Genomic DNA, 23,048 nt, shown 5'->3' with positions numbered 1-23,048 from the left:
TTTTACGTGTTTTGTCTATATAGGCAAAAAGATGGAGATTGAATAAAAAATATGGCTCTCAAATTATATTTTCTGTTTTTTACATGAGTTTTGACTTTCTACTAATGTTATTATGATTAGATTTATATCATCTCTAAATATGATCTTTTTATTTAAAAATGTTAATTTCCTAATAAAATTCTAGTTTTCATGTTTTGTAAGCATCTATCCAAGGAATAATCTCTATGTTAAATAAGATATATTGAAGAATAACTGCTCGAATAGAAAACTTTCGACAAGTGTTTTTGTTGTATTGTTGTTGAGTGTTAAAGTAGTTTAACCACTAAAATTCATTGTAATGTTGGCTGAGAATTGCTTTGAACAAAATTTCGACTTCACAGTTTGATTATTTTATGATAGATATTTGGATGCACTTTGATCCCTTGTGTTAAGAGGGTAAATTTTTCGTTATTCACTAATAATGTTTTTGTGTAACTTGAATAACGTTTTTGTGTAACTGAAAATATTTTCTAACGAATCTTTTGTCCTAAAACACCGCACAAATTTCACTTGTGCATAATTTTGTGTCTTTGTTTATTTACGTAAAATTTTGTGCGTTGGATTATTATGTTGCATGTTCTGCTAGGTGTTACGGCACAGAACACAACACTTACTTTTGAAACACATAGTCCCTCTATTACACAATATCTTTATGTTAAACAATCGCCTTTCAGATACCATGTTAACAGAGCCTACAAGGGCAAAACATAAGATGTTACAAAGCTGGCAGGCTCAGCAGTACAGAGTTTTGCATTTAAAAGAAAAAAATATCACTTAAATTTAGGAGAACATGGAAAACATCATGTACGCGATCTAATTTGGTTACTCCCAAGCTATGCTACAAAGTACATTCTTAATCTCTTCCAACACCAAGAAGCCACTGCGCAAGATGGGTTAAATGCGGCTCTGCACTAGAACTGCTGCTCAATATTGGTCCTAAGCTCTGAAGCTCAGCTGAGAATTCCTTTTCAAACTTCCTGCATATCATGCATGGAACAACAATGTCACATAACATGCACGTAAAGAGACATAGCGGTTCAGGGAAAATTGTCCGACAACATACAGAATAGATTCAATGATTGTTGCATTATCAGACACCACTTTCTGCGCCTGAGATTGAGTCCTTAGCTTCAATTTCTCGTATTTTTCTATATCAAGTGCATCCGTTTTGGGAGTGTCAACTGAATAAGTAATCAATCGTGGAGCTGCTGCTGCATACTGAAGGCACATCATTTTCATTTTCTCCAGCTTCTGCAATGAAGGCAGTCAGTCATTGAGAGAAGGAGATTTAGAGTAGCATCCTCATCAAATCAAATTGTAATATTAGATCAAGGAATGCTATTCACAAGCTAGAAAAAAGTTACACATATACTAAAACACAAAATAAATATTATTTAAATATATAGCATGAGTTTCTACTTTACTAATGGAAGTTAATTACTTGGCACCAACAAAAAAAATACATAGATAGAATTTCTAGAGATCGGCTTTGTTTCTTTAAACATGTTTTACTCAATGGTAAATGGCATCTGAAAAACATGTTTCTCAAAAGGCTACCATTTAAAAATCATTTGTCAAACAAGAAAGATACTGTTCAGCAATCTGCACACAATATGTAGAGCAGAAAGCTGTGTGATTTTCCTGATACAGAAAAACAGGGCTGTATCCGATAGTTGTAACAAGTAATTCACAAAGGCAATATATACCAATAATGAAAAAGGTAGCATACCTGGAGAAGAATAGGAGAAAGGAGCAAGCATTCTCTCAAACACTTATCCAGAAAAAAATCATGGTACTCTATAACCTGGATCATAGAATTTGAAGAGAGAGAAATGCATCAGAACTAGTTCAAAAAATTCCAAAGGGCTAAAGAAATTAAAAAGTTAAAATATAAGGGTCTGATAATCAAGAATTTCCACCTACCTCATCAATACTCTTCGCAGTTTGAAGTTTATTATGCATCACATGCCAATTTGGCTCAAGAACCTGAAAGAAAAAAAGAAGATAAAATGCTTAGAATTTCTAGCAGGAATCGTGTGAGCTGCCAGCATGTTAAATTTTTTTTTTTAAAGAAGAAACAGAGGGTTGAGTGATGTGCCTCAGATGTCAAATAATGTAGAAGGCTATTGATAAATTTAAGCATATTACGGCACAACAAAGATGAGACAGAAATTGCTATCCCTTGCATGTCAAGTCTGCGAAGACCCTACAATACACATCTCAGATAAGTTACTTGAAGGGAGCAAGTGATTAATGAGAAAGTCACATGGTATTCAAGCCTCATACTTGATGTAGTTGCCATGACCCACAAAGCTGTCGATTCACATGTTTGCAGTGAAAGAGAAAGCGAAATATGAGCTGATATTTTGTTAAAGCTTTTCTTGAGATCACCAGCGACAATGGCCAACAAACCTGAACAGGAGAAGATAGAATTCCACAACGTTATAATGGGAACAGAATTTAATAGACAATCAACAGAAATTTAAAAACTTGCGTAATTTTGTTTCATTGATAAATTAAAGCATTTTTACAAGCTTCAACCTTGGTGTCGTTTACTGAGATAAAGAAACATTGGAAGAATATTCTTCTCATTCAATTAATCTAAAATGAAAAGTCACATACTGATTTATAAAAGCCCTGTCGTATCACTTAATCTAAATACAATCTTATTTTAAATTCAAAAGAAAGATAAATCCCTATCTAAGAATTAATATATTTATCCGATATTTAAACTCCCCCACAAGCTGGACAATATATGTTTATCATGCTCAGCTTGGAAAAAAATTCTTCAAAATTAAATCGAAAAAGTGCCTTTGTTCAGATGTCTGCCAATTGCAATAGCGTAGGAATGTAGCTAAGGTGCACAATCTTCCTTCCAATCTTCTTGCTTATGAAATGTCAGTCTACCTCAACATGGTTGGTTCGATCATGATTAACTGGATTTTTGGCGATACTGATTGTCGCATGGTTATCGCACATTAATTTCATCTACTGATAGCCTTACAGTTGTACACCGAGTAGTCTTTCAATCCACATTCCTTGAGCTAAAGCTCTAAATTCTGCTTATGCACTACTGCGTGCCACTACAGACTGTTTTTTGCTTCACCAGGTTACTAGATTTCCCCACACAAAGGAGCAGTAACCCGAGGTAGAACGTATATCACTTGGAGAGCCAAATCCACATCACTATAAACTTTGATATTCCTGGTGGAGGTTTTTCTAAAGATTAATCCCTTCCCAGGCGTTTTTTTCAGGTATCACTTCGATACACAGCTTCCAAAGTCGTCCCTGTCGTGTTGATTTTCCACTGGAGTTGGTGGTTGGCAGAGAATTGGTCACGCTGTTTGATCAATTGACTGAGAGGAAGCTGAGATTAGATATAATGGCCGAACAATCAGCAAAAGCGATTGAAGGAGATGGGCCCAACATCAATTTGCGGCGGCTCTTCTTGTCGGACCTCGGAGAAGAAATCCCGAAGATTGGAAGGGGCTTTAGGCCCAAAATGCAGCTTCCCACATTATCAAGATAATTATGGAGGCCCGAAAGAAATTTAAAGATCCTTTTCTTCTCGACGATGTCTCCGTAACGCCTGTCATCTTCTGCGCACATCCAGTCAAAAACTTCAAACATATCCAATTGTCGCCAAAAACGAGTGAGGTTATTAAAATAGCCAGCGACGGTGTTATCGCCTTGTAGCATAACATGAAGAAGGCTTTCAATTTCAAGGATTTCGGACGTATTTTCCTGGGAAGAGTAGGTATCCCTTGCTGCATCCCATATTTCTTTTGCTGAATTATAGAGTAAGAAATTTTCGCCGATTTTAGTGGTCATGGAATTAATTAACCAAGACATGACCATATCATTTCCAGCATTCCACGCCTTCAATTTTGAATCAGAGGAATCTGGACGCTTCGATTCACCCGAAAGGAGTTGACCTTTGCCTTTATCACAGATAAACGTCATTGAAGGACTGAAACCATTGAAGGTAATTTGTCCCGTTAAATTTCTGATTGGGGATGGGGAGAGAAGTGTTCTCGGCGATTAAATCGGCACCGACAATGACGATGATGCATCTAAGGAAGAAGAAGTTGACATGCCGTTTTAGGGGGGTGTATTCGTTGCAGAGAATTAATGACTTTTATTAAATAACAGATTTTTGTGGAGTTGATAAATTTCTAATTACTTTTACAGAATCTCACAGATTTTTAAAAATTTTCACAAAATCTTGTACATTTATTTTGCATGATTTTTATTGACATTTGTAAACTTTTTTATAAAACCTTGTAGATTTTGTAATTTATCATTATGATTTTTAAAATTTATTTAAACTAACAATTGGACGTGAATAATTTTTTTATTTTATTTCAAATATTTCTATCTCTCAATATAATATTTTTTATATATGATTTTACGAAAGATAATAAATAAGTCATTACTACTACAAAATTTATTGCAATTAATCTTCAATTATTCAATTCAACATTTTATTTAAATAATTAAATTAAAATAATTTCATTCATTTTAAATAAATTTTTGTTGAAAAACTTCTAAAATCATTACATATATATTATAATTTTGTTATTATGTAGTGTAATAATTTTTTAAAAATTATAATAAATATACTTTTAAATTTTATGAGGTCTTGTGACTGAAACTCCAAAAAAAATTAACGATGTTAATAATTTTGATTTTTAAACTATTGTTAGCAATGAAAAAATTATGTTTTAAAAAGGAAAGATAAATAGATGAGAAAAGAATGAAATTTTAGCGTTTGTATTGAGTATGTGAGTTTGGGGGTTTCTCAATTAAATGTACATCCAAATCTTTAGGTTGAATCAAAGATATTTTTTGACATTTTATTGTTGTACATTAGGTTTTAATTCTTGTACTTAATAGAATTCCATGGAGTCATCAAAAGTCTATTGACATTTTGAATATCTATAGACTTTTGTAGAGTTTTAAAAGTATATCACATGACTTTTTAAAATTCTACAAAAGTTTATATTGAATATTACTAAACTTTTATAAAATATATATTAAAGTCTAGATTGAATATCTCTAAACTTTTAAACTCCATAAAAGTTATTAAAAGTCTAGAACCAATACACCTCTTTTAGTTATGGGCTTTTATGTGCTTTTTATGCGCTATGATATTATGTCGTTTACCGAATCACTGGAAGAAATATTCCTCATTCAAATAATATAAAATGAAAAGTTACTGACTGATTTATAGAAGCCCTACCCTATCCCTTAATCTAAATACGATCTTATTTTAAATTCAAAAGAAAGATAAGTCTCTACCTAAGAATTAAAATATGTATCCAATATTTAACACTTAGCAAACTGCCTGATTGGTAAACTGGTTAAATCACCTTGGACCATCTAATAAATAAACCAAAACTTAATTTTGTATTTGATTAAGAGGTGGGGAAACTTAGCTGAATTTTGTTTGCATACCATTTACAACATCTAAGTTATCTGTTTATTATTTTAACAGAAGTAGTGACAAAGATAAATGAAGAACTAAAAGCAACAAAATGTATACCACAAAAGAAACACAGCAAAATTTCTTGCTTTTTACTAAATGGGAATTTATTCACGCTTCTAGGCACCTCATTAATGAAGCTCAAAACAAATATATCTTGCATACTGGATTGAAACATTTGAAGTTAATTTTACTGGGACCTAGAGAAAAAAACATAAAGAACAAAGAAAGAGCTGCAAATGAATGTCGACCTTAAAACTCAAGGCAAACGTTTCCAAGCCTGTTATGCTCACAGGTTCTTCTAGGTCACTGGCAATTTGGTCGATTTGAAGATCTCTGAGTACACTCAACCGCTTCAATAGTGTGGTTGTTTCCTGGAAGTAAATTAAATTAAAGAACTTCCTAAAGCACTTGGCGCGGACACAGTTCCATACCACACATGTATAGCTATTAGAACTCACCACACAACATGTTAAGTCCTCGTGGTATGAATCTGCCACAGCAGCTGTGGATCGCAATGCAAGATCCAAGAGTGACTGAATAGAACAGCAATAAAGTCATACCCTGCTATTATTGAATTCAACAAATTGTTTTTCATACAATAATTGTTATAAAAAATTTAGCCTTTACTTTTCCAACGCACAATATTTATTTGCCAACACACCTGTAGCTTCTCTGTAGAAATATCATCAGGCTTTTTCATGAGCTCCTCCCGAGCTATATCCATGAAGTGAACCAAAAAATCACCCTGCAAGTTTGGTTAACAAAGTATGAAAAAACTATTTTATCGACTCAATGAACCTCTGATGTTTTAACTATAATCCCACAAGGAAAGCCACTGGCAAATATAAATCACATGTGATAACTGGAAGAAACATTCTATTCCGCAGGCAAAGAGACATATAGTTTCTTATCACAGCTTGCAGAAAAATCAATATATCTGCTATCTGAACAGGCAAATAGAAAGTACTTTGCATCCTTTTATCACCTGTAGACCCCAAAATTGAACCGCATAATTGACCTAAATGATTCATGGGTGAAACATTTTCTTAGGATTGGTTTATTTCTTATTACATCTCAATAACTCATCAATCATACACACACACGACTCCTAAATTTGAATCTATATTGAAACATGAATTACTGTAAATGCAAAAACAAGCTATACCTGATCAAGAAGAAGATAGTGTTTGATCGATCTCAGTTTTCCCATTAAGTCATGCTGCCAACAAAACATTTAATATTTGTCAAAAAAGGAATTTAAGGCAAGGAAAAGCAATAAATGAGGATATGGAAGGTGCGGTTTGAGCAGACCTTTTCTTTAATTAGATTTAATAATTCCCCACTAGCAAAATCATAAGCAGCTTTAATGCACTCTAGATAAAGATGATTAGACCCTACACTTGTTAACTTTGAATCTTCGGCTACAGGAACCTGTTCAAACCAATCTGACTGGAAGATTGAAGACAGTAATCATAGACCCACAAGTTCAAGATATTAACCTGAATATTATGCCCACATTCTCTCATTGCATTTAAATATTTTCCAGTTGTCAAAATTGTTTCAGCAGCATTTGCAAGGAAACTAGGTATGTCATCTTTCAGGCTGTAGCGTTGTTGCCAATACTTAGCATCATAATCTAGCGCGAGACTTTCCTGTTAAAAGTGAGATCAGATGGTTCCTAAAAGCCAAGTCCGGGAGCATTGATTTGTAAATGGAAAAAACCTTTTGGAAAGACTTATTCTCAGCGATGAAAAATTCACCATATGGATCATTAATCACTCCCTCGTAGACCCACCTGTAATGGTTCAATTCAGCGGTATATTTAACAAAATGGAAGAAAGATACGTGCAAAAAGAGAAGAAACAGCACTCCATCACGAATCTGCATATTATCATACTCGCTCTGTGCTGACATACAGTCTCTCAAGCTGAAGTTAAAACTTCTTATCAGGACAAATGTGTTGTTACAACATAAAACAATTCATTACTTTGAAGGTATGCTCAGGAAAAAAATTCACAATGCTTCTGAAAGAGAAGCCCAAAGCAGCAGTGGAACCAAGATACTGTTTATATATTTAATTAGTACAAAAAAACAATGCTAGAGAGGGCAATTCAACAATTTTAGGGTCTGAAATGCAAAATTTAAGAGGATAAATTGGATTTTTTCGGTGCTAAGTGAAAATTTAAAGGGGAAACTTTTATGGGAAGGGGACAATCGAATTTTTAAGGTCAGAGTACTTTAAGGAGAGAGAACAAAAATTATCGAGAAGGGAATAAAATCATTCCATACTTCTATCTAAACCACAAAATGATTGAAAATTTGAGCGCAGTCGAACCAGGTGCTAATAAAATTATTGAAGAAATAATGTGGGCACTCTGAGTAGATGCTTATTTGATAAACTCGCTGGTTAGCTTTCTTCATCGAGCGCGAAATGCATTTTCCTACACCTTGCTACAACTAATTTTTAGCCCGTTGAGTTTTTCAAATCTATAGTGCATAAGACAAATTTGACATTGTTAAACTACTATGAAACCCTACTGTATGCAACAATAAGGCATCAACTAGTAGTACCTTTCTAAAATACCAAGGTATGCTTGGCTTGCACTATGGGACATCATTTCCAACAGAGACCTCACTACATGGTCACCAGCCATGGCTTTGGCCTGAAAGGAAAAGTTATTCAGCAAATATGACAGACAATGTCGCTAATAAACTTAGCCCAGTAAATGTAAATCATAAACTACAACTTTTAATCTAGAATAACCTTCAAGTATGTTTCACATGCATAATGTCATACCTGACCTTGCAAGAGGTTAAGAACTGCGGAACCAATAAAATTATTAGCTGTAGACTTTTTTATCACTACGGATAAAGCTTGCATTGACCCCATCATCGGCTGTGAGATGTTAGAAACAAAGATCAAATAAATTCCTCAATTAAAAAAGTGGACATAAAAAATATATAAAGTTTTCCAATCAAACCTGGCAATAAAACCAGAATCCTTGAATAGAAAGTTTTCCTAATCGAAATTGATGTTCAAGCTGAGCCACCATAGCTTGGTAATCCTAAATACACATTGAAGATAATAATTCTTTTTCATAATAATGCAGACATAAATACCAAGTCAGTTATCTCCACTTCTCCTACAAGTCGAGCACGATAAAGGAAAAGTTGAGAATTAGGTTTGATTTAGTTTGACACAATATTGCACTCAACAAACTTATGTTACAAGCATAAGTATAGAAACAGTACACAATCTTATATACTCTCGATGGAATTGAGACCAAAATGGTTGTCATGAAACAGTTGACATCCCTTCCTTTCTTACATTTTATTAAGACCCACAAGTAACATATATCTATATATTTGATAGATAATCGTGCATTCCACTAATAGCAGGTACTAGGTAGAGAGTATTCTATTGCAATTTCTCCACGGCACACATTTTCACACATACTAAGATGCCAACTGTCCTATGCTTGCTTACAGCCATGCTAATCAAATATAGGATTATTGCACAGTATTATCTTCCCACCAGAGACATGGAGCATTGTGGAATTGAAAGAACATAAGAGTGAGACAGAAAACATTATACAGGACAACAAAACATTAAATGGCCTACAAGAAGCAGTGATCTGAGTGCAGCTGCAAATGCATGATTTACAAGACCAGACTTGAACTGGGACCTCGATTCAACAAACTGATTGATTAGCAAGTAGCTCTCACACAGAGGGAATATCCGTTTTGCAGATTCCTGAAATTATTTGCGTAGGTCAAAAAAATCCAAGTGACTGATATTTATGAGAAAAAGGTAATGCACTCGTTCCTTTTCGACTGAACATAAAAGCCTTTAGGAAATATGCTTACCTGAAGTGCCAAATCCAACGATGCATCAACTTGGAAAGTTATGTTATCATCCTTCCCAAGAACTCTGCGGATTGAAGTATACCGGCCCTCAATACCAACTAAAGCGTAGAGCAAATCATCAATAACAATCAATTCCTGCAAAATATAATGAACATGACATACTAATCTTTTATCAAAGGCTAGAGATTATTAGGTTTAAACATAATTCATTCTTTCCATGTTAGTGTCAAACTCTATAGCTTGAGCTACAAAAATCCTTAATGGCAACATGTTCTTTCACAGACCACTACAATTGAGAACAAGAACATGAACACATCACCAACTCAATGCAAAAGTCATCATCTACAATGAATTCTTTTTAACCATATATACAAGTCTCAATTGAGCCAATTTTGCTTAAATGGGATCATATAGTACCTTACGTGTGTATTAGTACTGACTACTGACTGAAACACTTTCAAGAAGACAGAGCTTATTTTGGTGTCACCTGAACTTGGGGATGGAGCCAGAGCCCAGAATAAGATGGTAGGTTGTGAAACATAATTTTAAATCTTCCCAAAATCTGAGACAAAATTACATTTTTCTCTAACATATTATAGGAAAGAGATACTGTGGGCGTGGGGGGGCTGACCACCCAAAACACTGACCTGAACTGCAGCATGGTAGCAACCTATAGGTTTGTCCATTCCAGGACTGCACAAAAATAATGCATGGTCATCATCAAAATTATTATATAAAGATACTTGATAAAAATTATTGGGCTAACAAACTTTAAGAAAAACAAATTTTGTTTGTCTTGTTCAAATTGTGAATGAAATGATATGAAACAGCATTGAATCTTATTTATTATGTGGATGAAAAACATCTTGCACGCTGTAGAATAAATAACAAAGATACTCTTACTCTAATCCAACAACAATTCTTGGAGATATGAAAATGCTTTGTGTATGTCACACTCACTTAAAATACTGTATAGGAATGAGAGAAGACTCCCATTTTTACAAGTGGAGGCCAGGTTTCTGCTTTTAGGTTGGATTTACTTTTGAGTGATAAGATCAAATATGGATAAATTATAGTGTATTGTTAAAGAAATTAAATAGGATGAGAAATAATATTGGTACATAATAATTTATTTAGTTTGATTGATTAAGATTGACATTATAACTACGCGATAAAATACAATTTTACCCTTTCACCATTATAAATATTACTACATTTGATTTCACATAGTAGAATTGAGATTTTAATTCTTATAGGAAAATAAATTAAATTTTCTCAGTTCAACCATTATAAATTTGAATATCTACAATTTGGCAAATTAATATTGCAATTGTATCAATTTGAGCATTAAGAGATCCAGGAAATAAATTGTTTTTCTTTTGTATTTTTATAGATCTTCGAAGTGCATATCTATGAGCAATCGTATCTTATCAAGAAGCATATTAAGAACCTAATTAGCTCAAGGATACACCACACTGCTAATTGTCCAACAATCAAGCATTAGTCCTGAACCCATGATTTTTGTATACTGATTGTTTCGATTGATTGCTGTAGTCAAGCATTTTCCTTTCTTGTAGAATTTACATTTGTATTTATATTGTAAAACTGATCATAAATTAAATAGAGCTTCCGTTTTCATCCTTTCTAAAATATTCTCATCGCATCAGAGCCAGTATTTGTGTGTCCACAAAACAAAACACAATGACTGAAGCAAGAACCTGAACTCAACCTGTAATCCTTCCACCAATGTTCTAGTTTGATCTCCATCAAACTGAACTCCAGAAACTTTCTTTATGGCGCTCGCAAATCATCACATTGATTTGCAGCCTTGGCATTTATCATCACATTACCATGAATGAAAAACAAACTGAAAAATTTGTGAATGAAAAGGGAGAAAAAACAACTATGGGCTTCTAAATTTTAGAGAAGCAGGAACACCCTTTGATCTGTGGATGTCAAAAGAACAACAATTGCTTCCTGTCACTATTGAAAAGGAAGAAAACTTGAATAATTTATTGATGGTAATCACGAAGGATTCTCATTCAGTCGAAGAGTATCCTAAAGAATTCAAGTTCATACGTGATAACTTTGCAGCCATTCAAAAATCAATCCCAGATCTCGACAAGGTTTTCCAATTTGCTAGAGGCTTAGGTACCCAGTATTCAGAATTTTAGAAAGCATGGATCCCAAAGGCCAAAGCCACCATATCATACATTTAATCAGTTCGTTTTGGCACTCCAAAGCCATGAACAAACCTTAGCATCACAATGTGAGGAAGAAAAGATATACATTCAGCACGCTCAGGCATTACTTAGCCAAATGGGTCGAAGGCAAAATGGACGAGGAGGACGTTTCAACTCTCGTGGCAGAGGATTTACACCAGCTGGACGATACAATAACATCCAAAATGCTGCAGCTCAGTTCAACCAACATGTGAACCAGCAAAAATCAACAGCCCGACGATCCAAATTGTCAACCAAAGTTGAACTCCCAAAGAATTAACAACTCAAACAGTTCAGGTAAAACTACTTGTCAAATATGTGGAAAACCTAATCATCTTGCCATTGATTGCTGGGACAGGTTTGATCATTCATACAAATCAAAGGATTTGCCACAAGCTCTTGCTGCACTTAATATTTATAATGAAAGTGATCCATCATTTTATGTGGACTTTGGAGCTACTGCACATATGACCAATGAAGCTGGTAAATTGTCCTCGTTAAAATCTTACACAAGAAATGATATGATTTTTGTGGGTGATGGAAATGCAACACCAATCTTGAATCTCCCATGTGGGTGATGCATATGTTTCTACAGAAGAAGGGAAATTTAAATTAAAAGATGTGCTTGTTGTTCCGCGGTTGAAAAAAAATCTGTTTTCAGTAGGAAAAATTTACATCCAATAATTTCTGCACATTTGAGTTTACAGCTTCTGACTTTGTTGTTAAGGACCAAAACCGAAGGATAATCTCGAAGGGGCATAAAAAGGGACAGCTCTATGCATCGAATGGAGTTTTTCATGAAGCTTTACGCGTGATAAAGAAAGGAGGTTCATCTTCTATACTTTGGTATCAACGACTAGGACATCCTAATTCAAAGTTATTATGTTTGATGAAGGAGAAAAACGCTATTGATGTTTCTCATTAGATAGCTAAATCTCACGACTTATGTATGTATTAGTTGTCAAATGGGTAAAAGTTGTAGACATCAAATTACATGTTTCTTGTCCAGGAACTCCTCAGCAGAACAGTATAGCCGAAAAGAAACATAAGCACGTAGTTGAAACTGGGCTTACAATGCTATTTCATGATGATTTGCCACTACCTTTATGTGTTGAAGCTTTTTCGGCTTTGTACTTAATTAACCGTTTGCCATCATCATTTTTGCAAAACGAAAGCCATAGATATCCAGATTACAATGCTCTACGGGTGTTAGGGTGCTTGTGCTTTCCGTCTTTGCGACATCAAGGAGGTTCAAGTTTGCCAAGAAAACATATCCACGTGTTTTTCTTAGATATAGTCCTATACATAAAAGGTGTCAGTGCTTAGAACAAAAAACAAAATGATTCTACATCTCAAGGCATGTCATTTTTTACGAGGAAGTTTTTCCTTTCAAACCAACTCAACTAGTCCAAAGCTCTCAAAAGTTTACACCCTCATAATTTCCAAACTTGGATGAATGGATCAGTACTTAAAAAGATTTTCATTTAGCTCATTCAAATGAAGACAAAAGGGAAAATTCACAAACTCTAGCTGCTCCTGATTTTACATACTGTTGTGACAATGTTTTGAATGCAGATTACTTTCCAACAACTGAAGATGTCTCTCCCACAATCCTTGAGCATCATAGTGCTGACCAAACAAACTCACAAGTCATTGATTCACCTAACCAAATTTTTGCAGATTCTCGTGATCTTTCAATGCAAAATGATTCTGAACCAGCCGAAGAAACTCTTGAGATATTTAACAGACAATGGAAACTCAACCACCAACCATCAAAATTTCAGAATTAAATTCTGAAATTACCTCTCGGTCACTGCGGCAGCGTAAACCACCATCATACCTGCAAGATTATGCTATTGTTGCAACCAGAGAGTATTGTTCATATGTCATCTGGACCAAATACGCTCAAAAAAGCCTTACAAGATTGGTGCTGGATCGACGCTATGCAAGATGAACTTTCTACACTCCAGTTCAACAATACATGGCACTTAGTTCCCCGGCCTTTTGGAGTTAATATTGTTGACTCAAAGTGGGTTTATAGTCTTAAAACAAAGGAAGATGGAACAATTGATTGCTTCAAGGCTAAATTGGTTGCAAAAGGCTTCACCCAAATCTCTGGTGTTGACTATGACGACACGTTCAGTCCAGTAGTTGGACCAACCACCAAATCTCTGGTGTTGACTATGACGAAAATACCCGAAAATTTCGGGTACCCGACATGATCGGGTTGGTGTGTACCCAACATTTTGGGTACCCGAACACCCGACCCGCGCCCACCCCTAATTTAAAAGGGGCGAAACACATTTTGAGATATTTAAGTGGTACGAAAAATTTTGGTGATGCGGATTGGGCTAGTTGTTGTATCACTCGGAGAAGTACTACAGGTCTTGATGCATTTCTTGGTGTTCAAAAAAACAACTTATGGTGTCTCGTTCCAGTTCTCAAGCCGAATATCGATCCATGGCCTCGGCAACAGCAGAAATTACATGGTTAACATTTCTTTTAAGAGATATTAGGGTTACTTTGGCAGAACCACCACAGCTGTTTTGTGACAATATTAGGCACTTCACATGTCAGTGGATCCAATGTTCAATGCACGGTCAAAACACATTGAGCTTGATTATCATTCTGTAACGGAAAAGGCTGCAATGGGAAATATTGTCACACGGTATATTCCATCATCATCTCAACCCTTGAAAACAAGTAGTTATAAGTACGATGATTAAAAATCGAGACAGTTACCAAGATAGCATTCACCCAACGAGGAAAATTATCTTTGTCATTCTCAATAATCAAAGATAAAATCCCCAAGTTATATTCACTGAGTGCCGACTGAAACCCATTTGCAGAGTTGCCAACCAAAAAGAAAGTACAAAACCAAGAATCTGATTTCTAGAAATATCGACATCTCTTTTTAATTTAAGCTACCGAAATTGAACCACCCTCGGTTACCAACACTGCCTTTGCAACTAAATTTCAAATAATTCAAAAATCAAAACACCATGGCCCAAATCCACATATTTCGCCAACAAAATCAAGCGAAAAAACACAACAAAAAAAAGATAAAGTGATCACCGAAGCATCTACAGCTTTTGTTAACCTGAAAATGGCTTGTTGTGGTGGGGTCACCCCTTCGCTGGAACGCCGTTATCGCAAGCAGAACTCGCGCCGCCGTTGACCGCTTACGCTCGCCGGAAAAGGTCGACTGGCAGGGAAGATGGAGGGAAAAAGAAGAAATTATTGAAGAGGGAAAAAGTTAAAACTGGTAGTGAGGCCGTGGTATCGTTTCGAGATGGGATGGTATTATAATTTTCAGAGAACTTTAAATATGGGAGTGAGGCAGTGGTATTATAATTTTCGAGGTGGGATGGTATTAAATAACTACTACATAATCAACCTATAAGCAAATAGAATCAATCTATTATAGAAATTGTTCTTCTCAACAAGGTGGCCAAAAAAATCAAAAATCAGAAAGAAAAAAAAGAGAGAAGAGAAGACAGCAGGACATAGAGCAGATATTAGCGGCAATGCAAAGCGTGGACTATGTCCGGCGGTCGGTCGGCGGTGCAGGCAAGATGTCGTGCGTGTTGTTGAGGTTTACTTAAACTTGGAGAAGTGAGAAGTGGAGAGAAGACGGGCTGCAGAAAATAATTGTAGGGCTGTGCAAAATGGGCCTAATATTGGACAATATAAAATGGGCCTAAAATTGAGAAATATTTTGAAAAACTGCCCCGGGCTTTTCTTCAAAGTAGAGGGCCATTGCCTCACTATGGCCATACCGAAATAGCGACCATGACGCCTCGTTATGTGGAAGTGTCTTGCCCGTCGTCCCCTGTAGCTACGGGTCACCGCTACTGCGCGCTTGTAGCGCTATTGACAACTATGCATCCAACACTAATATAGCTTGCGTGAATCTTGATTTCCAGCTAGCCATGAGGTTTCGAAAGTGCTAATACGACCAAAAATACTGGAGAATAAACAACAATATACCTGGTTTTGTAAAACTTAAGCGAAACCCAGTACTAAATATGGAAGGAGAGCTGATATTAGCCAAGACAGCCATCGCCTGCCTGACCTTCTACTTAAAGTATGATTTAGAGCTAGAAATTGTTGTTTGGGGTATTCAAAAATGAGAGGGAAAGCAAGAAGAAATCAAAGGAATGACTTTGTAGAGGCAAGTGTTGAACACTTTCTCCTTAAGAAGAATTTGCCCTCACAATGTGCTAGAGTTTGTGGCAATCTTCTCCCAAGATACAACTACAACACTTGAATAATGAGCACTCAAATATTCAAGTTCTATCACAAGGAAATGAAGAAACTCTCTCTTGTAGAAGAAGGAAGAAGAAGATGATCAATATGCATATGATGTTGTGTATGTTATGTTTGATTTTCAAAATATCAAGCATTTTATATTTTTCATGCAAAAGACATGATCTTTCATTCATAGAGGGTGTCCCTTGGCCATTGTAACTGATCACCATCATCAAACAATGCCAAGGAAATGAAAAAACATCAGAAAAAACGAAGGGACACGAAAAACCTGCAGGCACCCGCTCGCGCCTGCACGCGCGCGCGCGCGCTGCCGAGCGCTCTCGGCAGCGCCTGCCGAGACGTCTCGGCAGCTCCTGCCGAGCGCTGTCGGTAGGAGCGCGCCTGCTACTGTCTCGGCAGGGACCTCGGCAGGCGCTAGCGCGCGCCTGCGCGCATACTCGCGCAGGCGCGCGCATGCTACTGTTCACCAACCGATTTTTATTTTTATTTTTTTTCTTTTTTTTTTCAAAATCGATTCGTTTTCCGTCCCTTACATGTTCCGACTACTCGTTTGAAATTCTTTCAACATATATGATGAACTTTTTCGAGTTTTATTCAGAACAATCGAACTTAATATTTGTTCATTAAGCTTCGTTTTTCTTTTCGAATTTTTCCAAATCAAACACATTGATTTACTTGCTTAATTTTCATTCATTAAGCATCAAAATTCCAACAATCCCCCACATGAATGAAATTAATGCATGAATGCTCGTGATGCATAAGAGAGAGTATATACGAAAAATTATCACATCAGGAGAGGTAGCTTTTGGCTTTGAACCTGCCCTAGTGGAATACAATCGGATTTACTAGGCCACGAAGTGAACGTGATGTCTTGAACTTCTTGGCGGTTCATGTAAAACCAGACAACTGTACCCACATGATAACCTTCCTTCCATTTCCATTTTGTTTTATCGGTTGTGTCCGTTTTGGCCATGGAACACATCTTGGCTTCATACGTGTTTCATCGAGGCGGCCCGTCCTCACACGTACATAGGTGATCTCCTTGTAAAAGGGTATCCTACTTACCCCGCTTTTGCACGCTACGGAATCATTAAAAGTACAATACTTAACCTCACTACCTTTGTAGGCAACTTCACTCATCGTCTTAGGAATGAGGAGTGATTCCTCAAGTTCTCATAATTTAGTTGTCCCATTGAACCAAGATCTTGGGATCTCCAATCTACAAGGTTGGGTTGCCACTATGAAAACTTTATTTGGTAGGTTTTAAACCCATTCCTCTTGACAGACAGTACATTTGATCTCTATTTAATGCTTTTGTAAGCGGATCCGCTAAGTTATCCTTTGATTTAATATAATCAACAGATATAACTCCATTAGAGATCAACTGTCGCACAGTATTATGTCTTCGACGAATGTGTCGAGACTTGCCATTGTACATACTGTTTTTGTGCCCTTGCAATTGCCGACTGACTGTCGCAATGTATCATGATTGCTGGCACTGGACTTGTCCAACATGGAATGTTCTCTAGAAAGTTGCGAAGCCACTCAGCTTCTTCTGCAGCTTTATCTAGTGCTATGAACTCCGATTCCATAGTAGACCTCGCAATGCAAGTTTGTTTCGATGACCTCCAAGAGACTACTCCTCCACCAATGCTAAATACATAGCCACTGGTGGATTTGGAGTCATTGGTGTCCGAAATCCAATTTGCATCACAGTATCCTTCAAGTACTGCTGGATACCTTGTGAAATGTAGTCCATATTCTGAGGTGTGCTTTAAATATCTAAGCACCCTTGTCAACTCCTTCCAATGTGCATCACTAGGATTACTTGTAAACCGACTTAACTTGTTAACCGCACAAGCGATGTCAGGTCTAGTACAATTAGTGATGTACATAAGGCTTCCAATAACTTTGGAGTATTCCAATTGGGAAACTGGTTCTCCACGATTCTTCGCCAAATGGACATTCACGTCTAAAGGCGTTTTTACTGGGGTAGAGTCAAAAGCGTTAAACTTCTTTAACACTGTTTCTACATAATGAGACTGAGATAGGACTATTGCTTCTGGAGTTCTAAAGATTTTAATCCCTAAAATTACATCAGCAATACCCATATCTTTCATATCAAAATGTTTTGTCAACATTTTCTTTGTACCCTTTATCAACTCTTGGTTATTCTCCATTATTAGCATGTCATCCACATATAGACATACCATCACATAAGATTCTCGAGTGCCTTTAATGTAAACACATTTGTCACACTCATTAATCTTAAATCCATTTGACAATACCACTTTGTCAAATTTTTCGTGCCATTGCTTGTGCGCTTGTTTAAGTCCATATAGAGACTTAATTAAACGACATACTTTTCTTTCTTGTCCTTTAACAACAAAGCCTTCAGGTTGATCCATGTATATTTCTTCTTCAAGTTCACCATTTAAGAATGCCGTTTTGACATCCATTTGATGTATCTCAAGGTTATGCAAAGCTGCAATAGCAATGAGTACACGAATGGATGTTATTCTTGAAACTGGTGAATATGTGTCGAAGAAATCATGACCTTCTCTTTGTCTATAGCCTTTGGCCACAAGCCTGGCTTTGTATTTTTCAATACTTCCATCAACTCTCATTTTCTTTTTCAATATCCATTTGCATCCCAATGGCTTGGTACCTGGTGGAAGATCCACTAGTTCCCAAGTATGGTTTTGCAAAATGGAATCCATTTCAGAGTTGATGGCTTCTTTCCAATAAGGAGCGTCAGGGCTAGCAAGAGCATCTTGTATGTTCTTTGGTTCATTCTCCAACATAAAAGTATGGAAGTCTGGACTAAAGGACTTTGAGATTCTAGCCCTTTTGCTTCTTCTTGGCTCTTGCTCTTTTGAAGAGTCTTCCAATGGTATAGCATTTTCATATAGAGTTGGATCATGTGTAGGTACTTGACCTTCATTCTCCGTCTCTAGTTTTCTTTTGCTAGAACCATCTTCTTTCCTCTCTTTACAAGGAAATATATTTTCAAAAAATACTGCATTTCTTGACTCAATTGTCATGCCCGTATTCATTTCTGCATTTTCAGATTTGTGCACTATAAACCTATAGGCACTACTATTATGTGCATATCCAATGAATATGCAGTCGACCGTCTTTGGTCCAATCCGCTCTTGTTTAGGCTTTGGTACTTCAACCTTAGCTAGACACCCCCACACTTTGAGGTACTTGTAGGAAGGTTTGTGACCTTTCCACAATTCATAAGGTGACTTGTCATTTTTCTTGTGGGGTATCTTGTTCAGGATGTAATTAGCCGATAGTATTGCTTTCCCCCACAAGTTTTGGGGTAGTCCTGAACTTATCAACATAGCATTCATCATATCTTTTAGAGTTCGATTCTTTCTTTCGGCAATGCCATTCGATTGTGGTGAATAAGGTGCAGTCGTTTCATGAATTACACCCACAGATGTGCAGAATTCATCAAACGGTGCTCCGTATTCGCCCCCTCTATCGCTTCGAACCCTCTTTATTTGTTTGCCTAGTTGATTCTCAACTTCGGTCTTATAACATTTGAATGCTTCAAGAGCTTCATCTTTCGACCTCAAAAGATATACGTAACAGTACCTTGTATTATCATCAACGAATGTCACGTAGTATCTTTTCCCTCCTCTAGTTTGTACAAACTTTAAATCACCAAGATCGGTGTGTATTAGTTTTAGAGGAGTTGTACATCTTTCAATCGAGTGGTAAGGCGCTTTGGTCATTTTTGCTTCAACACATATCTCGCATTTGTGTGTTGGATCGACGTTGTGTTTAGGCAATAATTCAAGTTTCATTAAACGTTGCAAGGTATTAAAATTTATGTGTCCTAAACGAACATGCCATAAATGAGAACACTCAAGCAAGTAAATAGAACTCTTGTCTTTATTACTTTCAACAACATTTTGGCGTATAGCCATTACATTCAACTTGAAAAGGTTCTCATCGAGATATCCTTTTCCAATAAAATGACCATTCTTAGTCAATACAACCTTGTTAGACTCAAATACTAGTCTAAACCCGTGTTTGACCAACAAAGACCCCGACACGAGGTTCTTTCTTATGTCCGGTACATGAAGTACATCAACAAGGGTTACTTGCAAACCCGATGTCATCTTCAGTATCACATTTCCGGTGCCCACCACCTCAGATGTAGCGGAGTTCCCCATGTACAGTTTTCTCCCGGTCGATGGAGTGTATGTAGAGAACATCCCTTTGTCGGAGCATATGTGTCGAGTTGCTCCCGTATCAACCCACCACTCGTTGGGATTTTCCACCAAATTTGTTTCCAAAATAACTGCAGATAAATTAAGTTCAAAAAAATCAAATGGTACCGACCTTTCTTGAACTACGTTGGCTTGAGGATTTCCCTTCCTTGGCTTCCTACAATCCTTAGCCATGTGATTCGGTTTTCCGCAGTTATAACAAGTGCCTTTGAACTTCTTCTTGTTTGGTGGTTGTTGCCCTTGTTGTGGTTGCTTTTCAAACTTCCTTTTCTTCTCTTGGACACTTGATTCAACAATGTTCACCCTTGGTGCCATCTTACTTGCCTTGGCCTCGGTGCTCTTGTTGTCCTCTTCTATCCTCAATCTCACGATGAGATCCTCCAATCCCATCTCCTTCCTTTTGTGCTTCAAGTAATTCTTGAAATCCTTCCACAATGGAGGGAGTTTCTCGATCAACGCAGCAACTTGGAAGGACTCACTTAGACTCATTCCTTCCGCATGAATCTCGTGCAAGATAAGTTGTAGTTCTTGCACTTGACTCATCACAGATTTTGAGTCTATCATCTTGAAGTCTAGAAATCTCCCAACAATGAACTTCTTCAAGCCCGCATCCTCTGCCCTGTATTTCTTATCAAGCATATCCCAAAGTTCCTTGGCGGTCTTGACTTGACAATACACATTGTACAATGCATTGTCAAGTCCATTGAGGATGTAGTTCTTGCATAGGAAATCACTTTGGTTCCATGCATCCAAAGCGGCCCTCATGTTGGTATCTGTCTCGTTTTCAGCGACGGTTGGAGGATCCTCCTTCAAGAACCTTGACAAACTCAAGGTTGTGAGATAGAAAAGCATCTTTTGTTGCCATCTCTTGAAGTCCGCACCAGAAAATTTCTCCGGTTTCTCTCCTTGTGCAATTGTAGCATGTGGTGTTGTAGAAGATGAAGCCATTGAAGTTCTTCTTACAAATGATCAAAATCCAGAAATTCTTCTTAAGATTGTTGTTTGGGGTATTCAAAAATGAGAGGGAAAGCAAGAAGAAATCAAAGGAATGACTTTGTAGAGGCAAGTGTTGAACACTTTCTCCTTAAGAAGAATTTGCCCTCACAATGTGCTAGAGTTTGTGGCAATCTTCTCCCAAGATACAACTACAACACTTGAATAATGAGCACTCAAATATTCAAGTTCTATCACAAGGAAATGAAGAAACTCTCTCTTGTAGAAGAAGGAAGAAGAAGAAGATCAATATGCATATGATGTTGTGTATGTTATGTTTGATTTTCAAAATATCAAGCATTTTATATTTTTCATGCAAAAGACATGATCTTTCATTCATAGAGGGTGTCCCTTGGCCATTGTAACTGATCACCATCATCAAACAATGCCAAGGAAATGAAAAAACATCAGAAAAAACGAAGGGACACGAAAAACCTGCAGGCACCCGCTCGCGCCTGCACGCGCACGCGCGCGCTGCCGAGCGCTGCCGGCAGGCGCGCGCGCCTGCGCGCCGGATCTGGCGCAGGCGCGCGCCTACTACTGTCTCGGCAGGGGCCTCTAGCATCGCGCAGGCGCGCGCATGCTACTGTTCACCAACCGATTTTTTTTGTTCTTTTTTTTTTTCAAAATCGATTCGTTTTCCGTCCCTTACATGTTCCGACTACTCGTTTGAAATTCTTTCAACATATATGATGAACTTTTTCGAGTTTTATTCAGAACAATCGAACTTAATATTTGTTCATTAAGCTTCGTTTTTCTTTTCGAATTTTTCCAAATCAAACACATTGATTTACTTGCTTAATTTTCATTCATTAAGCATCAAAATTCCAACAGAAATTACTTTATCTTAAAACAATTGATAGAAAAAAAACTCGAATAACTTTATAATCAATATCGATTGACTCCAAGAACGGAGTCTTTTTCGTTTAAAATTTCGATTCCAAAATTCAATTTAAATATTTCAAAGACAGAGCCAAAAATATTAAATTAAATGCAACCAAAAACACGAGCAAACAAAATCTCAACACTACATAATTTTGCCGAGAAAAGGTCGAAGATAGTAAAAATGGCTGCAATAAAATCAATCGATTCAAAAAAAATGGAACAATAACCAAAACAGGAGAAAACGAAGCTAGATCTTCCACCTTTTATTCAGGCTCTCAACTTCTTCATCAGTAACCTGACCCCCAAACACCACCTTGCTGATTCTATCCGACGGCTGCATCCATCAACCAAAAACTCAAAAACAATTTTTTTTCTTTTTGAAAAAGAAAACATTCTCACGTTTACAATTCAGTGAAATGCACATTACCTGGTGGGAACGGGCGGCGGAAGCAATGGCGAGAGGGTTTTCCGGCATAATCTCCGACCAATTGAGCAGATCTGCCGTCGAAGTGTGTGGCTTTCTGACTGGAGTTCCTCTCTCCATTAACACTGAAATTCAACAGGGGGGAAAAGGGCAAGCCGGTACCTGAGGGAGGGTGGAAGTGAAATGACTCGAATGCCCCTGCGGCGTGGCTGCTGGAAGCTTCACTTCGGTGAAGAAGATGAAAGCGTGGCGCGGCACGTGCGATAGCTGGGATGGCACGTGACACGTGGGTATAAATTATAATGTCCCTCATAAGCAGCTTGTATAATATTTTTTGAGATCTCATCCCAAAAGTGAGTCATTAATATAAAATTTTACTTAATTTAATTAATATAAATAAATTTATTATGAAATTTTAGAACTCATTATGTTAATTTAATTGGTTAGATAAGCTAAAAATAAGAAGAAAATAATTTCAAATGAATCGAATATAAAATTAGCCGAGCAGGTGATATGTTTAGATTTTAAATAATTCGAATTTTGTTTAAGTGAATATAATTTTTTTTATTTTAATTCACTATGTATGTTTGAATAAAATTTTTGTAATGCCC

At 36.7% G+C, this 23,048-nt stretch overlaps 1 protein-coding gene across 4 annotated transcripts; it reads right to left on the bottom strand.

The window, feature by feature from the left end:
• Positions 1-635: 635 nt before the first annotated feature.
• On the bottom strand, positions 636-22,690 carry LOC140827545 (gamma-tubulin complex component 2-like). Of its 4 annotated transcripts, XM_073190237.1 has the most exons (21): positions 22,441-22,690; positions 22,274-22,347; positions 10,042-10,087; positions 9,395-9,529; positions 9,150-9,281; positions 8,509-8,592; positions 8,325-8,423; positions 8,099-8,190; positions 7,250-7,322; positions 7,027-7,179; positions 6,839-6,958; positions 6,693-6,746; positions 6,189-6,272; positions 5,986-6,060; positions 5,776-5,898; positions 2,326-2,451; positions 2,138-2,245; positions 1,963-2,025; positions 1,769-1,843; positions 1,103-1,290; positions 636-1,016 (listed from the first exon to the last, which is right to left on the bottom strand). In XM_073190237.1, the coding sequence occupies exons 1-21, from the start codon at positions 22,555-22,557 to the stop codon at positions 893-895; spliced, it is 2,145 nt and encodes a 714-aa protein (XP_073046338.1). In that variant the 5' UTR covers positions 22,558-22,690; the 3' UTR covers positions 636-892. The 4 variants fall into 4 exon arrangements, with proteins under 4 accessions (XP_073046338.1, XP_073046340.1, XP_073046341.1 ...); XM_073190239.1 differs by lacking the exons at positions 22,274-22,347; positions 22,441-22,690 and adding an exon at positions 14,692-15,235; XM_073190240.1 differs by lacking the exons at positions 22,274-22,347; positions 22,441-22,690 and adding an exon at positions 14,717-15,235.
• Between the last annotated feature and the right edge of the window lie 358 nt (positions 22,691-23,048).

The sequence above is a fragment of the Primulina eburnea genome, chromosome 3, assembly GCF_022965805.1.
Source record: "Primulina eburnea isolate SZY01 chromosome 3, ASM2296580v1, whole genome shotgun sequence".
NCBI lineage: Eukaryota > Viridiplantae > Streptophyta > Magnoliopsida > Lamiales > Gesneriaceae > Primulina > Primulina eburnea.
This window is presented reverse-complemented; position numbering and strand designations above follow the sequence as displayed.

What these genes read in the sequence shown, in the direction of transcription:
- LOC140827545 (XM_073190237.1), bottom strand. Translation starts at nt 22,557, where the DNA reads ATGGAGAGAGGAACTCCAGTCAGAAAGCCACACACTTCGACGGCAGAT. An exon ending in CACTCAGATCACTGCTTCTT is followed by an intron (nt 8,593 to 9,149) that starts GTAGGCCATTTA and finishes ATGTGTATTTAG; the next exon opens with GATTACCAAGCTATGGTGGC. An exon ending in GGTCATGGCAACTACATCAA is followed by an intron (nt 2,246 to 2,325) that starts GTATGAGGCTTG and finishes TGTGTATTGTAG; the next exon opens with GGTCTTCGCAGACTTGACAT.